Genomic DNA, 27,444 nt, shown 5'->3' on the forward strand with positions numbered 1-27,444 from the left:
TATGGTGTTGCTGGATATGCAGGAGGCTCATAGGGGGATAAATGAAATGGTGCTAATGAGAATGCATATGTTAGGTGCTCATGAATTAGATATTCATATGGTATTCCTATATTCCACAGTGATGGGAAACCAGTGGAGTGCTTTTATCATAGAATACTGTACAGAACACACTGCAGAGACGCCTGGCTTTCAGAGAGAGAGTGGTACTGCTCCATTGAAAGTGACTGATCCGGTTGACACCTCTGAATGGGTGAGAGTCTGCTTATGTTTGCCGTTGTGGGTGTGCAGACCAACACTCTACAAACAAGCCATGATCGTTGTGTCACTGCTCAAACATAGATGGACCAAAGATGGCAGAGAAAAATGTAGATTTGATCACTTCTATCACAACAAGAATTTCACTACTCCCGCAATAAAATCTGCTAAATATGTGTATGTGACCAATAGCATTTTATTTTATTTGATATTTTATTTGACTTGGCCCTGTTTAAATGGCAACTCACTCTCTTGCATGTACCATGTAGCTGTTTAGAATTTATGCTTTTTTTCTTTTTGCATGTTATTGTACCTGTATCGCTCAATCCTCATCCCTCTTGCCTGCTCTCTCTCTCGCCTGTAAATATTGATGTTCTTTCTCTCTGTCAATGCAGCTGTCTAAACTGTTCTGTCTCCCTCCTTTCTCACGACATCCCTGCTCCAGCCTTGTGTTGAAGAGTGGCAAACATATTGTGTTGTAATAGTTTGCATAAAGAACTGAACAATGGTTTGAATAAAGAGACTGTCTCCCCTTCCCCCAAAAAACTCTGTTATTAACATTACCTTCATTTGCTTCTATTGGTCTTCAACGAGAGTTTGTTCTGAAATCACTGGTGTGGTGTGTAATGTACAGATCTGCAGCAGGTAGCCTAGCGGTTAGAGCGATAGGCCAGTAGCCGAAAGGTTGTTATTTCGAATACCCGAGCCGACAAGGTGAAAAATCTGTCGATGTGCCCTTAAGCAAGACACTGAACCCTAATTAGCTCCAGGGGCGCCGTACTACTATGGCTGACCCTGTAAAACAACACATTTCACTGCACCTACCGTGTGTAAGTGACAATAAAAACTGCTTTTTATTTTCTTTAACAGTTTCTCACAGCAGAGAAATAATCCTGCAGTAACAGGAAATGTGAATTATTACGTGGATTATAATTAATGGATATTTCTGTAGGGGTTGATACATTTTTCGTAAGGGAAAATGAAGTCTGACATTTTACAGTGGAAATTACAAACTTGAAAAGCCTTTTAAAACTTGAATACACAAGTTTAATTTTCTGCGACAAATAGAACACCTGCATGTCCTGTTAGTGTTAGAGCAAACACAAGCCAACAATAACTCAGAGGTGATACCTGACCTAGCTCTGTCCAGGCCCCCCTCCCCCTCCAGTTATTCCCATCCCTCTCAACACACAGACACACACAACCCCCTGCTGTGGCAGCAAGTCAAGCAAAATAACTCATTCTGCCACACAATCACTCCTCTGCCTCACTCTGAGTATTCCTGTTTTTTCCTCCCTCTCTCCCTCTCCTCCTCTCTGTATTCCTACCATTGTTGCAACTCTACCAAAACAAGGGGCAGTGGTGGTGAATTGAGTGACCTTTTCCATTGTTGCGTGTTGTTAAACTGTGTGGTCTGTGTGGAGCCGGTGAGGGCCATGCATCACATAGGATAGGGCTTGGCTGTTTGGAAGACACATCATGTTGGAACTGGCCCCACTTTGGTTTGTTTGTATGGAAATTCTCTATCAGCTCATTTGCAGTTGAGTGGTACAACAAATCCACTTTGTACCATTGAAAATGGGCTGTGGTAATATGTTGTGTAGCTATTCTCACCTGGTGCATCGTATTTCATGTTGGCTAAAGAATTAATAACACCAAAAAAGCTTTCACTATATTTACTGTACAAAATTGTTTTTTTTTATAATTTTCACAAAATACATTTAGAAAGCTCCATTTTAAATAAAATTAAATTGAAATATTTAAGAGACAGTTTAGACGTTTCATCTCAAAAGCATTTCTCAGACGTAGATCCTGTATACGTGTCCTCGTTCTATGTACACATTTTTGAAAAACAACGCAAAACTCAAAAAAGCATGACAGATGACGCTAGAAAACCCCACCCATGGTCTTCAATTATAAATAAGGACTGCTCGATTAATCCGCAGTCACCCATGGTCTTCAATTATAAATAAGGACTGCTCGATTAATCCGCAGTCACCCATGGTCTTCAATTATAAATAAGGACTGCTCGATTAATCCGCAGTCACCCATGGTCTTCAATTATAAATAAGGACTGCTCGATTAATCCGCAGTCACCCATGGTCTTCAATTATAAATAAGGACTGCTCGATTAATCCGCAGTCACCCATGGTCTTCAATTATAAATAAGGACTGCTCGATTAATCCGCAATCACCAATGGTCTTCAATTATAAATAAGGACTGCTCGATTAATCCGCAGTCACCCATGGTCTTCAATTATAAATAAGGACTGTTCGATTAATCCGCAGTCAAACATACTCTAGGTCACTGTAATAGAACAACAAATGTTTACAAAATGATGCAACACAAGACTAATATCTTCAACAACAAAAACATTGTGTAATAGATGAAATACAAAGGCTTTGGTCTGTTTTACAATCAACAATGATTCAATCTGATATGTACTTGTAAACAACTGCCAAACACTTATGTTTCAAACTTTGTCAAACATGTTTAATCATAATTATAGGAATGAAATATTTCTAGTTGCACAAAATGATTTGACAATAGAACACTATAATACAACTATACCTAAGAGACTAATTGTACCTGACCTAAAGAAATGTATTTTTATGATGCATGAAAATGTGTACAAAACATTTATAGAATATTCTTGGGGGGATAAAAATGTAAATGTATTTTATTGTAGAAATATTTTGATTTCTAGGGAAGACATACTTACAATTCGACATTAACAAATTGGATTATATCGAGACACAGTCTACCATTTAGCAATTCACCTGTTTTACTCCACAGCTCCTCTGCATTTATAGCTCTTCACTTAGACCGAGAATCAATCCATCCACCACAGCAGAAGTCCATGAACAAGTCTTGAACCTAGAATCAATCCATCCACCACAGCAGAAGTCCATGAACAAGTCTTGAACCTAGAATCAATCCATCCACCACAGCAGAAGTCCATGAACAAGTCTTGAAACTAGAATCAATCCATCCACAACAGCAGAAGTCCATGAACAAGTCTTGAATGTCCCACTGCCCTTGCAAACTGTTAGTGGTAGTTGTCTGTACAATTCATGTGATAATGTGGTTGTCTGTGACCACAGTTAAATACCCAGGCCTATACAGTTTGTGATATTGCAGGAGTCAAAGGCCCAAGGCTGAGGTGGATGGATTGACTGGAGGTCCTCCTCTGCTGACGTCCATTTTGAAGGAGTATGACCAATAAATAGGTTTAATAAACACACTGAGTCTATTCCCCACAGCTCTCCTCTCGGGTGATATGCAACCGTTTCGCATGAGTCCACAGACCATGCAAAGTCTGGTAGAAAGTCTCGATGTTAGCAGATAAAAAAATAGTCATGGCAGAAATCTCTTGGGTTCTCCTTTACCCCAAATACAAACACAAGACCAACATGGTTTTCTAGCAGTCCATCTATCAGTAGTTGATCTGGGGTTTCGTCATAACATACACACGGCCATATACAAACACAAGAGACAGACAGAAAAAAAGAAACAATTACTTGGAAAGTGAGAAGAAAAAAAATGAAGTTTTTGTTCCATGAAAATGTTAAACACCGGGCACTTTACAGAGGTCCACGTTTTGTCTTCTTCTTCCCCCTCTCTTCCCATCGTTGTTCTCCCCAGTCCTCATATGTGCCAGGAGCTACAGAACAACACGCTGTCCCAGTGGAAACAACCCCACCCTGTAGTCCTAGGGCACTCCCAGAGTCTCTCTCTCTCCACTTCTCTCCATGTGTGTGTGAGCTCCCAGCGGAGGGCGGAGGGTGAGAGGTTACAGGGTGAAGTAGCTCTTCTCTCTATTGTAGTCTTGACCAGTACTGAGACATGTCAGGCTCGCCGCCTGGGACTTGGACAGGGACAGACACTCCAGGAGAGATGAGTCCTGAGGAGAGAGGGAAGAGAGACACATATCAATCCAAATGACCCAGTGTCTCTGTACTGTGTTTGGTACAAAGAGCTTGAGTTCAGTCCAAATGGCCCAGTGTCTCTGTACTGTGTTTGGTACAAAGAGCTTGAGTTCAGTCCAAATGGCCCAGTGTCTCTGTACTGTACTGTGTTTGGTACAAAGAGCTTGAGTTCAGTCCAAATGGCCCAGTGTCTCTGTACTGTACTGTGTTTGGTACAGAGAGCTTGAGTTCAACATTTCTTTAGCCTGAGAAATTACCATCATGTTGAGAGACTAACCATTACACAAAATAGGACATTGAGAGGTAAGTGCCGTAGCACATAGCATGCATCCGAGTTGATGAATGCTTTAGCACAGAGCGCACAGCCATAGAGTATAGGTCATTAGAAAGCTTAAAGGTCCAATGCAGTTGTTTTTTATCTCAATATCAAATCATTTCTGTGTAACAATTAAGTACATTACTGTGATTGTTTTCAATTACAATGTTCAAAAAGAAACAAAAATAGCAATTTCTCAAGCAATAATTATTCTATGACTGTCTGGGACTGAAAACTAGCTGTTATTGGCAAAAAGGTTTGGAACTGTCTTTCTTATTGGTCTATTAACTAATTTACTGCCTGGTGATGTCACCAGGCAGGCCAAAACTCCATCCCACCAAAACAGGCTGAAATTTCAGGCGGTCTTTTCAAACAGTTCTTACACGAAAAGGACATTATCATAATTTTCCCAATTTCACAGTATTATTCCAACATAGTGTGGAAATATATATATAAAACACAGTAAATCACATTTTTGACTGCACTGGGCCTTTAAGCACAGAGGACTAGGCCTTTGAGTATTCAGCGATAAGAAGTTTAGCACACAGAACAGTAGCTTTATGAATCACATTGTTTAACACTTCAGGACATCAATAATAAGTTAGCTAGATTGATTGAGGCCTCGCAGAGAGTACAACAGAAAATTCATCAAATGAATTAGCGATTTAGCTTAGAGGAAATGTGTCAATGGTCCATTAACCCTTCATGACTATGACCAGTTTATATGGCCCTCCACAGCAACGTAATGGGTTGGAACTACAACCTCCGGCTAGAAGGGTTGAAATGACATTATGACGTTGATCTGGAATGGAATGGGGTTCATGCACTAAGACTAGAATGTCAGGAGAGAGAAAATGGTGTGTAACGTAGAGGTACAGTATGTGTCTGTAGTCTGATCAAAGAGAAAAAAGAAAATTGCGGATTATGGCGAAAATGTAGAGCATGAATTAAGAAAGAGAATGTGTGTATGGCTATGCAGCCTCCCCTATTTAAAGGTTCGGTGGCAGATGGTTAGTTAGCTAAGAGACTAAACGTGATTTGTTCATTTTCGCTAATGGCCAAACGTGTTTCGGAAACAATGGACTTTCTGCCTACCTGTTGAGGTGGTACCAGAAGTGGTCATTGATTGGCTGTTCATATGTGCCTGCATATGAGGGGGCGTGTATGTGTCGTAGCTCCGGCCATTCACAGACGGACTGGTAGGCAGCATGCAGGAATAGGCCTGGCTGGGCTATAGAGGGAGAGAATAACGTTTATATATTAGCTTAGCCAACTATATACCCTGTTCAGCTCAGCAGTCAGTCCTTACAGCAATGCCCAGCTAGGGATACAGGCTATTATATTCCTTTAGGCATTTACAAATGTTTATGACTACAGTTTGATTTCTCCTCAACCTCTTATTATAAGAGAACATAATCATTGTACCTACGAAGGTTGATTACAACTAGCTTGGCGATAATGGTATTTATTGGCTTTTGAAATACAATTGTAACTGTACTATTTGCACATTTCAGATGAGAACACAACCTAGACATTTGTTGACACAGTTAACGCAGACAGAACAGGGTCAGGGTAAGTTAGTACCTGGTTGTGGACTTACTTGCATAGGCAGGTTGTTGGCCATGGTGAAGCTGGGCATGGGAGGCAGTGCGCTGTACGTGTTGGTGAGGGCTGTGTCAGATCTGCCCAACATAGACCCAGATGTGAAGGACACTGAGGAAGAAGGGGAAAATGTTTGGTTGAAATCTGTTGCAGTTCATACATTCAGTGATGGCAGATAGGGAGCATAGCTTGAGTAAAGCCACGCCCTCGTTGACAGGTAGCTCAGGGGATTTAGTTCACTGCTTCCATGCATGATTAACCAATGAACCATTGAAAGTAGCCTATATCAGCAAAAATGATTTCATCAACTGTCATTTAAAGCATATGATGAGTTATTATTCAACTCAACTTTATATCAAAGAAAAATATCCCTTATACTTATGTTAGTCTTTAATGAAGTTGTCTGACATTGAAATGAGTGGTGGGCCTACTGGATGGAATGTTATATGAGTGCTGTGCTTACCCGGTGTGGTGGGCTGAGGCATGGGCTGGTAGACGCTGGTGCTGAAGCTGCTGCTGATGGGGATGTGACTGGAGGAGTTGCTGGCCTGACGACGCTGGTTCCTCAGCTTCTCCTCCCGTCTCCACTTCGCTCTTCTGTTTGAGAACCACACCTGCACAACACGTCAATCATACATTAGTCACGTATGTAGGCTATTCATGGGTTCTTGTGTGTCTTTTTCAGACCAAGCAGCAAAATGTTAATGGAATGCAGTGCAATGCATATTTCAAAATGTGTCCTCACCTGTATTCTTGCTTCAGGCAGATCTATTTTCGCTGCCAGTCTTTCCCTCGCGAAAACGTCAGGATAATGAGTCCTTTCAAATTCTGGAATACGATATGAAAACGTATCTTTAGTATAGGCTATGAAATATACTGTTGCTATTGAATTATGTGTAAGCTAATGAGGTGAATGTTGCTATTCGTTCAATTCGACGTTACATTAAAATATGAATATCTTGTAAATTCAAGTTCACCTTTTTCCAGTGCTTCAATCTGCTCTTGGGTGAACGACGTGCGGTTTCTCTGTAGTTTTCTCTTTAGCTGGAGTCGCATCTGCGTCTCGTCAGAATCCTCCCCATTGGAACTGATGGAGTTGGTGTTCTCTCCCGCGCCGTCCTGTGGCTGGCAGCCGTCTGGAAATAAATCCATAAACAAATATGAACTGGCCTGCCTACTACATCTTCAAAAGCATGTGTTAATATATTGTTTATTTCATTTTATAGTTCTGAAAGTAAACTGCAAAAAATAACATGTCATCCTCGCAACAGCCCATAGGGAATTCATTTCTATAGTTCTATTATATTTATATATGTCCCCGTTAAAAGCAACCTGTTAGAAGAATAACGAAAAGCTGTCATTGTTGGCCTAGTTGACATAACACCGACAGAGGATGGACATTGAATGATGACGGATGAATGATCTAGCTAACATATTGATCTCTGCTTGTTTTCAGACACATCAATAGCCATAAAAGACCGACTAGTTATTTGTAAAATATTGTGGGAAAAAAGACCATTGCTCAGCAATGCTGCGTGAACTTAGATCCTTTATCACCTCTCAACAATGGCACATGTGCTCAAAGGGTTAAGAGAAATGCGACTAGATGTGGCGAACTCCTTTCAGGCCCAAACGCTCTCCCCTTTTAGGAGCGTTGCGATGCCTCAATGGCCGTCCCCATATGGGCTTTCGTATAGCCATTGAGGTGACCACCAACACTTGAATAGAAGGGGGTGCTTTTCACAATGAAACAATGCCGTTCGGGGTAAGGGAAACCATTAAACTCTGTGCACACAGCGAGAGGTGGCTACAGCGAACTCTTCGTGGGCAGAATATCAGCAGAGAGAAATGGAGCAGCTCAATCGGACGAGGCGACAAAAGGATTCTCTCTGTGCTTTGGTGAACTATTGTGCGCACGAGGATCCCGGTCAACAGAGCTTTGAGTTCAGTGTGTTAACCCTTATCCACTAGCATCATTAATCACGTCCCACGGCCAGCAAAACGCCAGTCAAAATGTCTATCTTAAATTGGAAAGAAATGAGTGAGGAGAGAGCATGCAACCCCCTGTACAAGCTGAATAGGGCCCATCTATTCACGGCTCCTGGTTGTCCGTGGTAGGCCTAGATCGGCTTCTGTTCTGGGGACAGGCATATTGACTAATACCTGTCTTGGTTTTGCACATCATTATCCCTTCGAGAAGTTCATATGAAATGAAGCAATTAAGGGCTGCTTTTGGAGAATGTCGCTTTTTATGTGTAACGCTATTTGACCAGTCGTTTCGTGAGGTGCACCTGCATACAGAACCTTTTCTGAGTTTACTAATTTATCTTGTGTAGTCTCGGACATGACAGTACTTACATTGGAGTCACGACAGGCCACTCTTCTCTAACATATCCATAGGCCTATTTAAACAAATGTATGGGATCGAATGTTTTCCACTAGTCTGGGAACCAGTCTTTGTAGCTATCATTCCTCTCTTTCCACTCCAGTCATGCTAAACATCTATGGCACGGAGTACACGGAGTACACGGAGTACACGGAGTGGAATGTTACCAAAGCAGACTGGTACCCAGGCTAGTTTCCCCTGGGAGATTCCATAAAACATTTGTTGTAATATTATTTGCATAACAAAAGTTTAAATACGCACAAAATGACCATGACATTGCATATTATGTAAGCTAATTCACCACAAGGCACCTGTCATATTTTAGGTTTAGGCCGATAACAATGTGGTATCCTAGACTAAATAGCCATGAATTAGACATACTACCACAGACATCGAGCAAGTGCTAAATAATAGCACATAATGATAATTGCCTGGATTTGTTTTCGGTTGACATTAATGTGTTAATAGGATTATGACTATTAAAATGTCTCTTTTTAAAATGTCTTAATCGTTTTGAAATAAATTAACTTTTTTCTTCATATAGCCTGTGTCCGTCCACTCAGCGCTTTGTCTTTCTTCTCGAAGGATAATCCACAAAAAATAGTGAATGTGCGGCCCTATTATCCCTCCGCCAGACCCACTGACGCTAGGCTTGGGATTTGTTTTCTTTTAAAAAAGCGCTGGGAAATAAACTCATTCTTTGGTATCACTGTGTATCGGGCAGTGGGGCGGAAAAACCGCCGAAAGAGATAGCGGCACCTTTCAGTCAATAGAGACGATCAGAAACACTTAAGAAACCGATTCAACTGAAAGAGAAAGTGAGAGATCTAAATTCTACAGACGGGATTTAGTGCCATATCAGAACGAAATGAGAGAAAGAGAAGAAATAATGAATTGCCAAAGAGTTTTATTCCGCCTCTGTAGATAGAGTTGTCTCCTTTCAAGCCCTGGCAGACGCCTTGTAAACATTATTTTAGCCGCTGTTGCGAAGCTGTTGTTTGACAGGGACCATATTCGTTCTCCTCGGAGACCTACCCTTGCCGTATGGTTTAGACCTTATGGGCCTCCTGAAATGAACTCCTGGAAACAATTCCCAATTCAATTGGATGTAAATGCCCATGTCACTTCATTTTCAATCGAAGAAACTGAAAAGCAATATTGCCTAAAAATTGCCAAAGGGCCTAAAACATTGCATTAAAAGCCTTATAAAAATGTATTATTATTATTAGGCCTATTGTCAGTATTGTTATTATTAGGCCTATTGTTATTATTATTAATAATATTGTTAATAATATTGTTATTATTAATACCCTACTATTATTAGTATGAATAATGACAAATCAAACAGTGTGAACATAGTGAGTAACTATGTCTAGTTCTGGAAGTAAGCCAATAGTTTATTGTACATTATAAAAAACAAAAATAAAATAAACATAAAAAAGATAGGTTAGGGCCACATAAGACTAAATCAAAAGGCCTTTATGTTCAAAGCAAATGAAATTCTGTGCAGAAACATATCTTGATGCTTATCGAATGATAACACTGTTTCTCATACCCAGCCCTGAGCATGTGCAATGACTTTATCTTTTTTCAGACTCTATATTTCACAATAGTCTATTAGAGCACAAAAAAACAACTCGAACATAAACATTTATCTTTGTAACATGAATGTTTTCATGGCTAATCGCTCCGCCTGCCATCCCGTGTCCAGTAGTCTCCTGTGGAACATTTCTCCATCAGTCTCCCTCAACTAGACACTCTGCATGTCACCATAACGAGAGACGAAGCTCTCTCTAATGACCAATTACACATAGCAGGCCCGTTCCCATAACCAATCGTTGCGTGTGAAGGAAAACATTCCTTTGTACTGATATCCCGCACACTGATCCTCAGGCTGTTTTCCCTGCCAGGAGAGGAGGGAAATGCGGATTGTTGGATGGACACCTCCGCTGAAAGGCCAGGCCTCTGTCACGCACATCCCCATCGGAGACAGTGTGGGCATTGAGACTGCTGATTAATTGGCCGTTCACTAATCGACTACTCTATGATTAATTTGGAATCTTGTCCACCAAAGGCATCAAAGCATGTTGACAATACCTGTTTGATATGCTGACCAATCATAAACGACATCCAATCATCCTAAATGATTGATGTGTTATAAGCAAATCCCCAAAACCCCTGAAAACTGTGTCTTGGGCTCCCGAGTGGCGCAGCGGTCTAAGGTACTGCATCTCAGTGCTAGAGGCGTCACTACAGACACCCTGGTTCGAATCCAGCCTGTATCACAACCGGCCGTGATTGGGAGTCCCATAGGGCGGCGCACAATTGGCCCAGCGTCGTCCGGGTTTGGCCTGTGTAGGCCATCACTGTAAATAAGAATTTGTTCTTCCCTGACTTGCCTAGTTAAATTAATGTTAAATACAAAAAAGAATAATAATTGAAGATGTTTATTGATAACGTATTTATAATGGTGACTTAGCTTAAGGTTTACCTACAAAGTTACACTACTCACTAATCAGTTACTAATCGTCTAGCCAGAATCCATGCGTAAAGTGACCGTTTAGTCATGTATGAAAGCAGCGAAGATATACTGTGGGCCAGACAGGGTATAGGCCTAACATTTGCAGTATAGCATTACATCCATTGTTCTTATGACAATACAAACGTGTGTGATATTAATGTTTACATGGACCCTTAGGTCATTTCAACAATTTGGTTTATAAAAACCCTAATACTCCTTCTTCCAAAAGTCAAACGGAATGCATTGACAAATAATGGACTAGTCTATAGACCTACATTCGGATAATGGTGAAATAATTATATGATTTCACGAATACCGCAAATGTAATTATATCTATAGGCTTCTTCATTGTCAAATGATTAGTGACTGAGGTTCACCTTGGTTGGGCTGCCCTGGCACTGAAGTTCCGGGGTACCAGCCGGGCCGTGTTCCCCAAGTTCCTGTCTGACCGTTGAGCATTCTCAGCTTGTCATACATGCCATCTGCGCCCATCTGTTGCTTCTCGCTAGCCAGGTTGCGGAGGACTCTGTTTATTGATGACACCTGAAAGACAAGCCAAACGGAGCGGTTTGATTAGCGCCAGCCATGATTGAAAAATGCGCGCCGCCGCCGGTATAGTGTGTAGGCATGCGAGCACTGTGAGCGTGCAAACCTTAATGTCTATGGTGTACACATATACACATGCACGCACGCACGCGCGCACACACATACGTCACATCCTGACGTATGTCAGTGAGCTGGAAGTAAAGATGTAAACAAAGCATTTCCAAATAATATTTGAGAAAATACATTTTAATAAGTAGCCAAACATTGAAAATATGCCTGTTATAAACATTAACAAATGTCAATTGTATTTTTACATGTAGGCCCTATGTGGTGCAAAATAATCTAATAACGAATCAAATATAAATATTTAAATGTATGAATGTCTCTACAAGTTAACTCATGCTAACCATTTGTCGGAAATACGTAATGCATGTCTTTCACATATAACGCAGTGCATGATCTCATGACTAAATGGTTGGCTGATAATCATGCACTGCTTTCCGTCTCTGAGAAATCATTTCAGGTGGTAAAAAAAATCATGCTCATAACTTACACTCACTGCACTTACACTGGGTATATTGTCGTTGGTGCAGACCCCCTCCGACAACAGTCTGTCGCGGATCTCCCAGGCGAAAATAGACGGGCACTCCCGCTTGTACTGCGCTATCTTCCCCACCACCTCTGGAGTGGCTACCCTCGGCTTGCTGCCTCCGATCGCTCTCGGTCTGATGGAGCCAGTCTCATAGTATCTGCCAAGGATCTTACTCACGCACCCGTTGGACACCTGGATAGAAAACAATAGACACAATTCACATACATTATTTAAGACTAGTTGCGAAATTATGAAGATTACGTCAAACAATAATAAGCTTACGTTTTCATTTTCCAGCACTTGGACTTTTGAGTCATCATGGGTCTATAAACAAAAAAATATGCCTTAAATGGTATAGGATAACAGAGTGTGCACTTTCTAAAATGCAACTATTCTTACGGGGGAAAGTGGTGGCCTACCTACGATATGTTACCCTTAATATTATTTGAATAGGATATAGATTATAATGAGAAGCAATTAGGCTTTGTCTGGCCTTCTTACAGCCAACAATTGTCGAAAAACGTTTTTAAATCAATAAAAAGGCTACAGTAAGGAAAAGGTCCACCATGCATCATCTTCTTCTATTTAAAATCCCATTGTTTCGTTTTATTTTGTGGTAGCTTAAAAAACCCAAAACACTGAAAGCTAGGGTTTCCTGCACCAGACAGAAAGAATGTTCTGGTCACCTGCAGAATCCTGGAGATGTCGCACGGCCGCGCGCCACTATGAGCAAGTTCGACGATTTTCTGCCTGGTGGTGTCCGGTAGCGGTCTACCGTTAACAAACACACCGCCCAGCTGGTTTACACCGCTGTGACCTGAACAGAGACAAAGGGGAGCCTCATTATAGGCTACGGTTGCAATGTAACAACAAGGTTATGATCACAACAATATGTTCTATAACAAAATAGCAGTGAGTCAGGTCTTGCTTTTCCTTTCAGATGGTTAGCTTTCAGAGCAAAGGTGAAACATGAACGTTGAAGGGAGGCATTCATCTGGAACAAAACGCCACATTTAGAATGAAGGAAATGCAGATCGTCTTGTAGTACAATTATCACCTAAATGAAAATCGAATAGTTATTTATTGTTCCATTGTTATCAGCACTCTAGACAATGGTCACTGTAATGCAATAGCCTTGAATCAACACGCACGGCAAGTGTCGACAGCATCCAATGATCTGGACCCAAACATCCCCATCCAACTGAGATGAAATCAGCAATTTAAAGGTGATATCAGCTATTTAAAGGTGAAATCAGCAATTTAAAGGTGAATTCAGTCATACGCGAGTTGTCCAGCATTATTTCGCCAAGTGAGCAAGCCAACCCCAAATTCAGCGTCTTTAAATCCCCAAACTTCGAAATGAAATCCCCCAATCCTCCTCACCGCTATTCTAATGTGCTATTACGCACAAACACACCAATGTACCTTCAACACAAACACACCAATGTACCTTCAACACAAACACACCAATGTACCTTCAACACAAACACACCAATGTACCTTCAACACAAACACACCAATGTACCTTCAACACAAACACACCAAAACACCACCCATTTAGGTAGCCTCAAATATAACAAACCTCAATAAATGTTATCCAAATATAAGTCTTTTAAAACACTTAATTAAGAGGTAGGTTGTAGTCGATAAGCAGGTTGAGTAAAGCATGGAAAGAGCCAGCAAACCTGAAGCCAAATGGGACGGATGCCTCCCCGGAGTGCCTTACTGTGCTCCAGATCTCCGCTGCCTTCTCTTGCGCTGCCGCCTGCTACATTGACTCCGGGAGCAGAGGCTCCTTAGCAATAAATAAGCTCCAAATATAGAAGAGGGGGGAAATGTGATGAGGCTGGCTGACATTTGTCTTTAAAATAAAGCTAGCTGCACGTCAAGTTTGAGCTTAATTTCTGGAAATAGGCGGAAGTCGCCTCGGATCATGCATGGGAAGGCTAATTGAAAAGATCAGTTGGAGCACTTGTGGCAGGCATGTCACTTTATGACACAGCTCTGCTTTTGAAAAACGCATCGTCACGACAAATAGTAGCACGATAAAACGACCCTTTCTGTCTGGATTTGGATATCACTCAGACAAAATTGGACGCTACTCGTTTACCCTTCGAGGGAAGCTTCGTTTTAAGGTGACCATGGGCGACGCGCGGGCACAACAACGAGGGCGCGCTTGGATTCTCAACATATTAAATCTGACATCTCGGTTTTTTTCTCTTGTTTGTATTTGGCAACAAATCCTCTCAGCCACTACAATCCTGTTGTGTGCAATCAGTGGGCGATCTGCTTGGGAATACGTTGTATGTGCGCTATAAATGGGAACAATACGCATTACGCACGTTTTGTGCCAATTAAAAGCCATGTTTTGAGTGAAAATAAATCTGTTTAACATAATTAAACACTGCTCTTAGGCCACTATGTGTAACGATCCTTATCCGACGTGGACCTGATTAATAGTAAATCCATTATCATCCCTCTGGCTCTTTGGTAATTCCAGGATTAAGTGGAATTAATAGACGCCTTACTCTCAAATAGGCCTGTCCGCGCTAAACAGCGGTTCGCTGTGGGTTTACATGGTTGCAGCGTCACCTCAACACATCTAGAACCATCATATACATCCACAGGATCGATATAGCCGTCAGATAAGGATATCACATACCATTTCAGCTCTCCAAAGGTTAAGTCTTAATCATGTGCCCAATTCCCCACGGCGAGCAGCGTCGATCTCGCCCGCTGGCGCTGATTATGCGCCTTGTATTCTATTACTAGTCGACTAATAGGAAAACATATGGTGTCAATTTGGACGCTCCCCTCCATATACACACAGGAGTTGTTAGCACAAAAGCCACCGAAGCCGCGGCGATCTTTAAACAACACATAGAGCCGGGCCCAGTGATATCTCCTCGGCCATTCTCACCAGAAATCACAAGCCAAGCCAGGGGAGCATCCCATTAACATCAATTTGGGGCAATGCAGGAGCAGAGGGGGCTGTACATAGCTTTAACGACGCCTCGTTTAAAACATCATCTCAATAAAGGACAACTGGCAAGCAAACATCATCTGTGATTAAGCCATTTGTCAGCGCACAGAGCACTGGGTAATGCCAAGGTGGCCTATATGACGCATAATAATGGGCTTCCCATGTTGTTCAAAATAATATTCAATAGATTATGTATTTAGACGTTTAAAAACCTATGATATAAAATAAATAGTCTTCAATGAAACATTCCTGTATAAATTGTCCTACTTAATCTGACCTACATTCAAGCCTTTTGTTCTGCATGTTGTCATTTTCCCTTATAGGGAACAATATCATATTCCCTACTTGCATTGCAAATATAACCTACACACTATAGGCCTACAACAAGGTAACAATATGCCCTACACGTGATCTAGCTATAGGTACATTGAATTCAGACAGATTAAAATGTGACTATATAGGCACGTGTTACAGCACATGCACGTCATCAAGGTGAGGAGAATAGCAGAGAGGAAATCATTCTACACACCTTCATCACAGATGTCATAGACCTCTAGTCCAGCAGCAAGACAAGAGAGAAAATAACGTTACTTTTCATCCTTTATGGTTTAGTTCATTTCGCCGGTAATTATGTCAGCAACTCATATGGACCATTATGATAAACAATCCAGACAAATAATAACACACTACAGACTAGAAAGCAATATAGGCAACACACAGTCACTTTTCCTTTATGGCGCCATGCAAGACAATATCATGTTTTATCATGTTGTTGTTGTTTTGCCGTGAGTTTAGGTCAATATGTACAGTTGTACTCTGTTGTTATTGTAATGTAGGAATCTCCATTCTAACTCCGGCTCTGTTCACGAGGAGACTAGTCTACATTAGACAGGATCAATATTCCTCCTTTTTCACGCAATGTCCTTCTTTCCCATCCCCAGCTAATAGTGTACGCAACCTGGCAGTCAGCAACCTGGCAGTCAGCTCTAAAGCTAATGCAGACGGCTGTGCAATTATTTAATACCAACTCAAGCGGAAAGAAAAATCTCCCCCTTCAACCCAACCCAACCCCCAACCCCCTCTACTCTCTCTCTCTCTCTCTCTCTCTCTCTCTCTCCATCTCTCTCTCTCTCTCTCTCCATCTCTCTCTATCTCTCTCTCTCTCTCCATCTCTCTCTCTCTCTCTCTCTCTCTCTCTCTCTCTCTCTTTCTCTCTCTGTGCACACAGCAGAAAACTAAAACAATCTGTGCAGATTAATGGAGGATATATAATTAGACTATAACTGTCAATGTTCAGTAACTCTGCGGTCTGGAAGGGGCCATATAACATGCATTACATATAAACACAAGGACACGGTAAATTAACAACATCAAGAGCGACACAGAATTTTAAATATTAAAACTAAAAACAAATCATAAACTGTGGAAAAAAAGAATACAAATAAAGCTAATATGCTAAGGAGTATGTTAAGGGGACGTTATGTTAAGGGCACCATAAAGACAGAAGGGTAGTTGTGGCTGCATGCATTCATATCTCCACTTGCGGTTAGTATCAAAGTTTTAAAACAAAAATATGCAAATTCACTTACTGTTCTGCATCATCGAGGCTACGCCAGACTCCCACGTGGCTTGGCTGTGGTATTCTATGCGTCATAAGGAAATAACAATGATAACAATGTTAGTATCAGCATAATTATAATGTAATGGCTATTCAAAGTTAAGAATTACAATTCACAAATGTTCTCTCTTTTAAAAAAAAATATATTTCGTATTTTTTCTCTTTTAGTTACTTCGAATTCCAAGGCAATTAGGGTGGATACTTTGGTGCAATACAATCATAATGTTGCTCTGTAATTATAAATTCCACATAGCCATAATCCATGTGAATTGGCACATCCCCATTGTATATATATTTTAGCATTAAACTTGCCTGGAAACAGAGTTGACTGTCGGCTTAAAACAATTTAGCCAATCTTAATGTCTCCCTAGGACAAAGCAAAACAGTATATTAGTACAGCCCTAACGAAGACTGTGTTACATTTTACAAGTAAAGCCTACTAAAAATTATTATTCAATTAGAATTGTAATTAATAAAAAGGCTACTGTCGATTTGGCGTTTTATTCATATGAGAACATTTATATTTCTGTATCTTTTTATTTATTTTGGGAAGCCTGAAGTTCGAAGAAACGGGCACTTTAATAGGCCTAATTGAAGATGGTAAAATAAATAAATTAGGCCTAATTGAAGATGGTAAAATAAATAAATTAGGCCTAATTGAAGATGGTAAAATAAATAAATTAGGCCTAATTGAAGATGGTAAAATAAATAAATTAGGCCTAATTGAAGATGGTAAAATAAATAAATTAGGCCTAATTGAAGATGGTAAAATAAATAAATTAGGCCTAATTGAAGATGGTAAAATAAATAAATTAGGCCTAATTGAAGATGGTAAAATAAATAAATTAGGCCTAATTGAAGATGGTAAAATAAATAAATTAGGCCTAATTGAAGATGGTTGCTATTCGTTGGCAAAACCATCGCTATTCGTTGGCACGTGCATGGTTTATTGATCACCTGTTTCTGATTCCTTGACATGTTTTTTTTGTTCTACTTGGTGGCTTATAAACGAGCCTAAACACAAAGCAACGGCCACAGAGGATGTTCCTAGTTATATACAAATCTAGACCCTCTCGCCCAATGTGTACAGTGACACACGCTGTCTACCTCGCCTCAATGCTCTGCAAAAGTACAAACCAGGAGGGGGTAGAGGCCGGCGTACAAAGCCTGCCGGAGTCCCAACAATGCACCCCTTTCTACCACCATACCCAAACCCGGGGCCGCACAACTCGGCCTCCACAACTAGCAACACATCTTCCCACTAAACGTACCAACAACTCCAGAATACAAAGACCCGAAGGCATCCACCCCCTCCGGGACCCTACACACAACACCTTCTCACTGGCACAGCGGATGACCGTGACCTCGGGTCCCCGTAGCCCAATGTGGGATTTGTTTGTTACGTTTTGGGAAATGTAAAAGTAATTTCTTGTTCTAAATATCTGGAGGTAATGGTGTAGCTGGTGACGGTTGTTAGGCGGTAGTAACAGATACAACAGCTCAGTGGGGAGCTCAATCAGAAAAGACAAACGCAATAAAGAACCTTTTGAAATGGACGGTTAAAAAGGGGGCCGGTGGAGGAATAGTCTGAACCCTGTTGTGGGCATGTGTGTACTGCAGCCGAACCTAGGATTTGGAAACATGAATTGTCTTGAGAAGTGAGACTTACAAGTACCTACTTTCTGGAGAAAGTAGCCTATTGCAAAAACAACGTGTTTCCAATACCATTTTGCAATTTATCAGAACACTGTTAACAGTAACAATTGTTGCGTTGCAAACGGAGGAATACTTTTTGGTGAGGAAATGTATCCGATATTTTTTCACGTCAGTCCTGTTCTTAGGAGTAGGCTGAAAACAATGCATTTTATTTTTACAATGCAAATGCACTCAACTCATTCATTTAGATTCCTCCACATTCATTCCAATATTTAAACTGCGTAAAAGTACAAACCCACCAATGCAAAAATAAATATCTCGACAATACACACAACAACCCCGGAAGTGGCGAATGGTAAAATAATCCTCAATTCCTCTCTGCCTTGAAAACAATATTTCTGCTAAATATTTGGAGAGCTGCGATTCAGCAGTGTCCCACTCCCAGCATGTCTGTATAGACACCGTCGGCCTGGTTAATCATTTAGTTAGGCTCGGAAAGTCTGCGGTTGTTGCTGATGTTAACAAGGGTCTAATCTGAATTTATTTTCCTTTAGTAGTACCTAATCCGTAACAACAATCAACAACAATCGTCTTAATTAAACATGCTTATTCAGGCCGCTGGATCCTGAGGTCACAACATTCACATGCAGAAATACATTACGATCTCAAACAATGGAAGTTGTGAGCACTATGCATTTACATGCACTAAGCACCTTAGTGTTATCTTTAATGTAATACTGGGTTATTAGCCCGTTTTTGTAAGGGGAAGTAAGCCTATGTTAATTTTACAACACAAATGAAACCATAACATTTATGATTAGGCAATTAGTGAAATATAGGCCTAACTTTCAGCTACTTTCGTTTGACAGTTTTATTTATTTAGAATCAGTGAACGTGACGCTATCTTAAACATTTTTGAGTTGTGCAGATATACTTTCTATGTTGACAAAAACATAAATATGACAATATTATAATAGGCTATGTATTTAGCCTTTTAGTATGAATGCTTTGTTTTATTGTATTATAATTATAAAACGTTTTGAAGTATGTTAGTACGCTTAAATACCTGTAGTGATAATTGTAACTATTTCTGCACAAGACTTCTCTTTCTTAGAAGAAAAGTTACATTTGAAGTATATTTTCTTTGGTACGCAAACTAGAGGAAAAATAAATAGGCCCACCGTGTACTGGAGCATTTTAGAGAAGGCACTTGGGTGACTCCGCTGCCTATGAATCAAACTGACACCATTCCTCAACGGGTCATTGCTCCCCATTCTCCACGATGATCACTGTCTCGGCCTAACGTGACTTTTTACTCTTTGCTGTCATAAATAAGCATTAAGCTATCCGTAAACACCAACACAACCGATCATTAAAGAGCACATAAAATAAACAGGAAAGCCAGCCCGAATGCCGCTTCAAATCGCACTGTACAACTCCAGAGTAGGAGCAGAATACAAGCAGCCTAGTAGGGGCTACACTTTCTACACAAACTCCAACCTATAGCCTAGCGATACTAGTCTGCAGCCTGGGAGGTTGCGCAATAATAATAATATATTCGTTTTCAATTATTGATTGTTCTGCATTAAATCGAACCTATTTTAAGTTATGTATGTTTGCAGTGTTGCAGACTGGGTTGAAATGCACAGACAATCTTTTACTGGGAAGATATCCACTCTCACCTTTTTGAGGCATCCTGCGTCGCTGTCAAAAGTCCTTGTCAAATAGTTCTCCGCGCCACAGAAAGAGAACAAATGCAGGGCAGTCTATTGTGGTGGTTTTTCAGTAAGAAGAAACAATAGTTTTCCAGTGATCTTCAGCGGAGACTGAAGGGATATCCCTGCGAAGGAGACAGAGATTGACAGTGAACTCAGATGTCAGGACCGCGGAGTGAGCGAGAATGTGCGCTCGTGTGAGTGAGCGAGATAGCGAATGAGAGAGTGGGGCAGAGAAGGAGAGAGGGAGAAGGGGAGGGAGGGAAAGAACTGCAGAAGAAGAGGGGTTGGAGGCTAAGAGAGAACACACCTATGCTGATTGGTGATGGTACAAGTGTATTACTGTATGTGTTTCTGGTCTGCTGTGCTCTGTGCGTTGCCTCGATCTGTCCTCGTCGGCCCCTACGGAAACACTTCCCCCTCCACCAAAGCGGGAAATGGGGCCGAGCGAGAGAGAAGAGAGACCCGTCTCCCCAACCCACTAATCAGCAGACACATGCAAATACCCCTCTTTCTCTCTCTCTCGCTCTCTTTCCCTCGCTATCTGAAAATTGCCTGCCCTACTATGCAAAGAAACTGGATTGCCTCGGAGATCCCCATTGGAGAGAAAGCAAAGGCCTGGTGGGTCTCAGCAGAGGCCGAGTTGGTTCCGTGGTGGTGGGAATCTCAGGCATGTTTTACAGCTAAACCTGAGTGCACGACGCGGGGAAAACGGAGGATGTGGACGTATTTTGAAGCAGTCAGCTCCATGAATTGAACATTCTTTCCACGGAGCTGATTTCAAATCGTTCTTGCGTTATCGAGCGTGGGCTATGCCTATTTCCGTGGGAAATTTGCCTACAGATAAATGTTTTCTTTTGTTTTAGGCGTATTGCTATCGTGCAGCCTCTATTATTTTCCGTACTCATTTTTCCAATGCAATCTTGGAACAAACTTCATATTTACTTTGGGTCTGCATGAAAACAAATAGTTTCTGAGTTTCTGTCAACAGCTCTGTATGGCTGTTTGCAATGGTTGTGAAGTGTCTCCCTGGAGTGCATAGTGAGTTGGCCCTTGGTGATCAGGGCCACTACTAATGACAAATGAGCTGAGGAGGGCTCCCCATTGACAGCTGTGGCTTTTAAAGGGGAAACTGTTTACTTTGTGTATTAAGTACACTTGTAAATTACCACTAATGTCGCCTACTCGCTGAAAACAAACGCAAACTTTCCCCACGTGCCTTTGTTGACTGTTTGGTATCGCCTTCTGACTGCTCAGCCTGTCATGGACATTGTAAACACACCGACACACACACGGTATTGTCCGCCATGCGTAAAGGGCCCCTGCTTTTAGGCAAGCTCTGCTGCTTGTTATGGACGCATTTGCAAGGCGAGGCGACGTCACTCCTATGACCTGACGGCAAATAATACGCGTAAATAAAGTGAAGCAAATGACTGGTCAGCAATGACCACACGCTCCCTAACTGCGCCGGTTTAATTATCGGCCATTACGACACACCTCAGCGCATCCGAAAGCAACCCCTCGGAGCCCGTATTGAAGCTTACAACTCGTAGCTTGCGAAGCACCAGTCTCAGTGCTGGGAGGCCCCGTCGCTTATTCCAAAGGACCAGGGCCGGTGGAGGAGGGGATGCGAGCTGTTTGGATGTGTGGAGCCAACCCAAAGCAAAATTGGGGTACAAAAAAGGGGAGATGGAGAGACGGAGGAGGAAAGGGGGATGGGTTGGGGCTCTTTTTTGGAGAGTGCAGAGCATGAAATGAAGTAATGGAGGGAGGCCTACACTTGACTTCCTTTGACGTGAAAAAGTCAGAGCTCATCAATAAACTACCTCGGAGGTGAAAGAGGGCTCCCTGACAACCATCACATTCCTAACTACGGGTTCAATGAGGAGACAAACGACGCTGCCTGAGGGGGGGGGGGGGGGGGGGGGGGGGGGGGGTGAATGGGGCCCTCAGTGGGCGCGCGAGATAATGAGCCGCGAGGACCAGCATAAACTGTCACCCAGAGTCCTGCGGTGAGGAACAAGAACAACACTTCGGACAGAACTTTCTCCCCAAACAAGCTGTAAACTAACCCACCATTTTGTTCCATTTCTCCTCCACTGTGTTTAGTCACTGAAGCTGGTGGCCTATTCGACTAGATTATTGCTTTTGTTTCTAGTGTTTGACTTTGTTTTGGGATCGTGTGTTTGTGTGTTTGTACATGAAGATTAGTCCTGATGGTATAATGAGTATCTTGTTCAGGGAAACTTTATTCTGATAATAGAGGAATTGGCAGATTATGATAAACCTAAAAGTGCTTGTGCAGCTAGTAAGGTGAGCAGAACAGTTTTATACTACAGCCACATGCATGACATGCCAGCACACGTTTACATAAATCTTTGTTGCAAGAAATGACAGTGTGGAAACTGTGCAGAATGCAAAAAAATCAACTATATTGGTCAGATTCTCCAGATTCACCACATTCACCAGATTCGCCAAACTTTTCACCTGCTACTTTCAGAATAGAGTGAAAATGTTGTTCTTACAGCAGGTGCACACTTAGAACCCAAATGCATGACAACATTGTTAGGCCTATTTAATTACAATATTTGTTTTGATTTAATGAATGCACCTTTGCAAAATCCTACACACACAATCGTGATTCGTGTTGTTGAAAGTGTAGCCTAATTTTTGTTTTTCAACGAATCATAAAAAATAAAAAAAAACATAATCAAATGTTTTAACCGACTATGAATTATGTTGGCATATGCATTTAAATATGCTTTGGCTAATCTAACTTTCAAAAGTGAATAACATCACATTTCTGCTAATTTACAGGCAAAATATAGGCCTCTACGAAGGACACTGCTAGTAGTGACGTATATATGTAACCATACCACATTGTCATTCTAATTGAATAGCCATCCGCTTGTAAGCAGTCTGCAGCTGACGAACATTCACTACTAACCGCTTCAGTGAAAGACAGAATCCCTGATGAGTGTGTCGAGTTGTTTTCTCTGCAGACAATAGCCTATACGTCCAATAGATTATTGATTTATTTGGGAAAGTAAATCCGCTCCGAGTGCTATATGCGTTGTCTCCATTCTTCTACTCACGAAACGTTTAGTTTTTCTTGACTCACTTGAAGTTCCAGATCAAATATAGCAATAAATAATAATTCCTTTTGAACGATCATGCTCGTTGAAGTGCAAATATATATATTTCTCTGTTTAAGGGGAAGCTTCTTCAAGGTAAGTGTGAAAATGTAGTAAAACGAGTAACTGTATACAGACTAGCAATTAGCCCAATTCGGATTAGCAGCAATGCCAAAGGACCTGAAAAGAAATCCTAATCTTGTCGCTATTTTCCCCTGAGGCAAAGTGGTCTTTGAGGCCCCTCTAAAAACTTTGGAGACAAAAAATCATAGGAGGGAGGAGGGGTGAACACGGCTGACGTCATGCGAGAGAGAGAGAGAGAGAGAGAGAGAGAGAGAGAGAGAGAGAGAGAGAGAGAGAGAGAGAGAGAGAGAGAGAAGGAGGTCTATTAGAAAACATCAACAAAGCGGAGTGGGGCGCGCTGGCCTCCATTGATTTATCGAGATTTGAGGGACATGGGGACCGTTGAGCCATTGTGACCGACAGAGAGAGCTTTATCATCTCAATAGTTCTCTAATTGTAGAGCAGGCAGTAGGACGAGTCTTCCATGAGAGGGAGGGAGCTGTCATCATTCAGCGACTCCACATTCTCTGTGATTTTGCAGGACACTGACCCTTCCTTCTATAGGCCTATTACAGTACAAAGTCTGGGCCAAGCAGACAAAATTGCATGAGCGTAGAATAAATGGAAAATTAATGCATTTGCCAATTGTTTCATATTTTTTCGAAAGGTAATAACTATCCTTTGTGGTTAAAATACATTTTATTAGAAAAATATACTAATAGGGATATTCATTAATTAATATATGAATTTTTTATAGTTACTGCCTAATGACATTAAAATATAGCCTACATTGGCATTAACATTTGCACTGAATTACTCCAATATTATTGGAGATAACATTATTTAGATTAGGCTATATATTGTTATAACCTACTTAGCCTATCTATAATAATGTGGTGTTGTTACAATAATAATTATTATTATTTGTGTTAAGGTTATTTAACATCGTTGTGTTTTATTTCATAGAAAATTCGACAAAACGAAATGTCTTCGAAGACACTCCACCAAATGAGATTTTAAAACGTATAATTCATTATAAAAGAGCGTTTGCAAGTTAACAAACGTATTTGGCCTAGACACCATTCAGTTTTAAACCAACAACCAATTTACTAACTCCAGGCTGCTTCGGGTTTCTGCATGGCTCAAAGATATTCACAAATGTACATTTTGTGACATATTGTGCCGTGGAGCTCGTGCCGTCGGGAATGAAGCTGTCTTTTACTGTCAGGGCATAACTCGACCTCTTCGCACGTCACACTAACCAGCTGAATTCTGCAAACAAATACAATACATTTTAGGATCAACCTAAAGTTTGTTGTTGAATAATGGTTTGCTCTCATCCCAAAACAATTATCTTACAAGCTGAGGGAACTGAAATGGACGTTATGGGCTCTGGGCTGCAAGGGAAATGATGTCAACACGACATACAGTAAGCCTATGCGTAAAACGCATTTTATAAGCATTTGGCTGGACCCGCGATAACGTCTGCGTATGGGACCAATAAACTTTGATTTAAAATAGATTTTGCTCTATTAATATAATATGATAACTTCTTATAGCGATTTAGGAATTATTGTGTTAGTGAAAATACCAGCCGTAGGCCTAAATATGCTGAAAGTGTACTCAACATTACAATGGCTTTCTCTACGTAAAGTTAGCTATAGACTTGAACTCATCACTTCAACTTGTATAACAAACTTTCTCTGAGTGAGGCATTTAAGTGAAAAGTCCTACAAGGTGAATTCGTAATCTCAGTTGTCTAATTTAGCTCCTTGACTGACGTCTGGCAGGGAATGTGGCGTGAGGACGCTAGAAGGCTGGAGTGTGGATGAACCGTGAAGCCCTCTCCTGGCAGAAGACGGTCTGCTCGGAGGTGATGGTGTCACGGTGCTCCTCCGCGGCCTGGCAGCTGGAGAAACGCGGTCACCAATAACAACTAACACGACAGGTTGGCCTGGGTGCGCAGGGCTCGGTACTCCACTTATTAACGACCAGCTCGAACGAAATGGACCGTGGATCACACTGTAATTGCATGTTATAAAATGCACAGGAGCACGAGAACATGTCTGATATACTGAAAACCCTATTTCACTTAACGATCTAAAGCTTAGGCTACCTCATTTTCAATCAACGGTGAACCATTTTAAAGCTACATTATCGTTTTATTTGCCTTAATTATTCTTCAAACGTTTCAATTCTAATTGGGTAACTTTCAAATAACTTACTTGAGCTAAAAGTAAGCATATAAGGTAGACTATAACGTAGACTCATGATAATCATATAACGTAGACTCATGATAATCATATAACGTAGACTCATGATAATCATATAACGTAGACTCATGATAATCATATAACGTAGTCTCATGATAATCATATAACGTAGACTCATGATAATCATATAACGTAGACTCATGATAATCATATAACGTAGTCTCATGATAATCATATAACGTAGACTCATGATAATCATATAACGTAGACTCATGATAATCATATAACGTAGACTCATGATAATCATATAACGTAGTCTCATGATAATCAGGCTAAAATGTGTGTAGGTTTGTTAGGCTATTTGGTTATTGAAGAAATATGCACAATTACCATTTGGATGGTTTATATCAGTCATACTAAACTGTTGGAATTACAATGCGTCAAGCGCAGTGTAAATAATAGAACATGTCAACATCGATGCCCAGCTCCGTGCGCGTTAAAGCTTCTAACCAGACTTGTGTAAGCGCGTCTTACTCTCTACCTCAGTGAAGATCGCTAATTACACGCTACCCGAGTCATCAACTCCTGCGCTACGATACTAGCAAAAGCACAGTCGCATGACCCATCAAAAGACCATGCACAACAGTGTTTACACTGCCTCCAGTAACACTGAGATGATCCACGTTAACTATCTAGGCTGAAACTCAGCCTTCTGTATAGCCACACGGGTCCATCAAACACCTTCATAAACATCACATGCGTTCTAAACTTTGTAAGCTTTGGCAACAACACAAAAGCACACCACTGATGTTACCATCCCGGATGCGCACAGTATAGACAGAATACACAGCATAGCCAACGAAATCCTTTTTTATATTTTGACTATCCGAAGCGAAGAAAAAACTCCGATATGCACAGCACTCTAAACATGCAGTAGGGTGATAAGTAATCCGATTGAAATATGAGATGTATAAATCACCTAATGCGTAGAAAGTCAGCTGATGTAGGTTGTAGAGGACGCAGACCTGTGACCGATATCCTGCTGATACCAGCACTCGCTCCTTCACCCTCCAAATGGTCACTGGAACAAATCAAGATAAAGTTATGGGTCCAGATTACATTCGGATCCGCCGCGGAGTTGAAATGTCAATGAGAGTGAAAAAAGACTGCCTCGCTTACCACCAACTTTCCCTTAGCATCAGCCTCAACTTGGCAGTGATTGGCTAGAGCGACGGTCCGACGTCACCTTCCGAGGCATGGAATGGGGGAAGTTCTATATGGAGCACTTGCACCCGCCACAATTCAATCAACCCACCATCTTTATTGTCTTTAACTTTGACTGAAAGATAGGGTCGATTTCATTTATTTTAAATCTCTTTGCAACTTGATTATAGGTTATATTGGATGGAATCTGAACATTAGGCTATGTAAAAAGTTTCAGAAAATTATTTGACAGGTTAAAATGGGAACATATGTGCACAATAGAAGTAGGCTAATTAAGAATGTGGACTTTTATATTTACTAGTGCACCATTTACTAATGGACACATTATGTCATTTATGGGCAAATGGAATGGCAGCTTTCATGGGTCAGATGACCTAATGCTATGACGGCATCAGCTTCTCTCTATTACACACTCTTATTACACACACACGTAACACAACAAATCTACATCTAAAATCGATGCTTTATTCATATTATTATAAGGCCGTACTTGCTAAAAGCTGACTTGCAGTACACCTCACAAAGGCCTACAAGTAAACAAAAACAAGTCCTCATGGAGCTGAAGGATTGTTGGTGATCACGGAGTTGAAGGATTGTTGGTGATCACGGAGTTGAAGGATTGTTGGTGATCACGGAGCTGAAGGATTGTTGGTGATCACGGAGTTGAAGGATTGTTGGTGATCACGGAGT

General features: G+C 41.1%; 1 protein-coding gene across 13 annotated transcripts; it reads right to left on the reverse strand.

The window, feature by feature from the left end:
* Positions 1-1,916: 1,916 nt before the first annotated feature.
* Positions 1,917-26,792, reverse strand: LOC115203490 (paired box protein Pax-6). 13 transcript variants are annotated; one of them, XM_029768197.1, is made up of 15 exons: positions 26,510-26,790; positions 20,088-20,245; positions 17,062-17,116; positions 16,721-16,774; positions 15,661-15,684; positions 12,835-12,965; positions 12,431-12,472; positions 12,110-12,340; positions 11,388-11,553; positions 7,081-7,239; positions 6,849-6,931; positions 6,567-6,717; positions 6,102-6,214; positions 5,597-5,732; positions 1,917-4,160 (listed from the first exon to the last, which is right to left on the reverse strand). In XM_029768197.1, exons 4-15 carry the CDS (start codon positions 16,731-16,733, stop codon positions 4,075-4,077), a joined length of 1,335 nt encoding a protein of 444 aa, XP_029624057.1. In that variant the 5' UTR covers positions 16,734-16,774; positions 17,062-17,116; positions 20,088-20,245; positions 26,510-26,790; the 3' UTR covers positions 1,917-4,074. The 13 variants fall into 13 exon arrangements, with proteins under 13 accessions (XP_029624057.1, XP_029624050.1, XP_029624059.1 ...); XM_029768190.1 differs by lacking the exon at positions 17,062-17,116; XM_029768199.1 differs by lacking the exon at positions 15,661-15,684.
* Between the last annotated feature and the right edge of the window lie 652 nt (positions 26,793-27,444).

Source organism: Salmo trutta, chromosome 12 (assembly GCF_901001165.1).
Source record: "Salmo trutta chromosome 12, fSalTru1.1, whole genome shotgun sequence".
NCBI classification, from domain to species: domain Eukaryota; kingdom Metazoa; phylum Chordata; class Actinopteri; order Salmoniformes; family Salmonidae; genus Salmo; species Salmo trutta.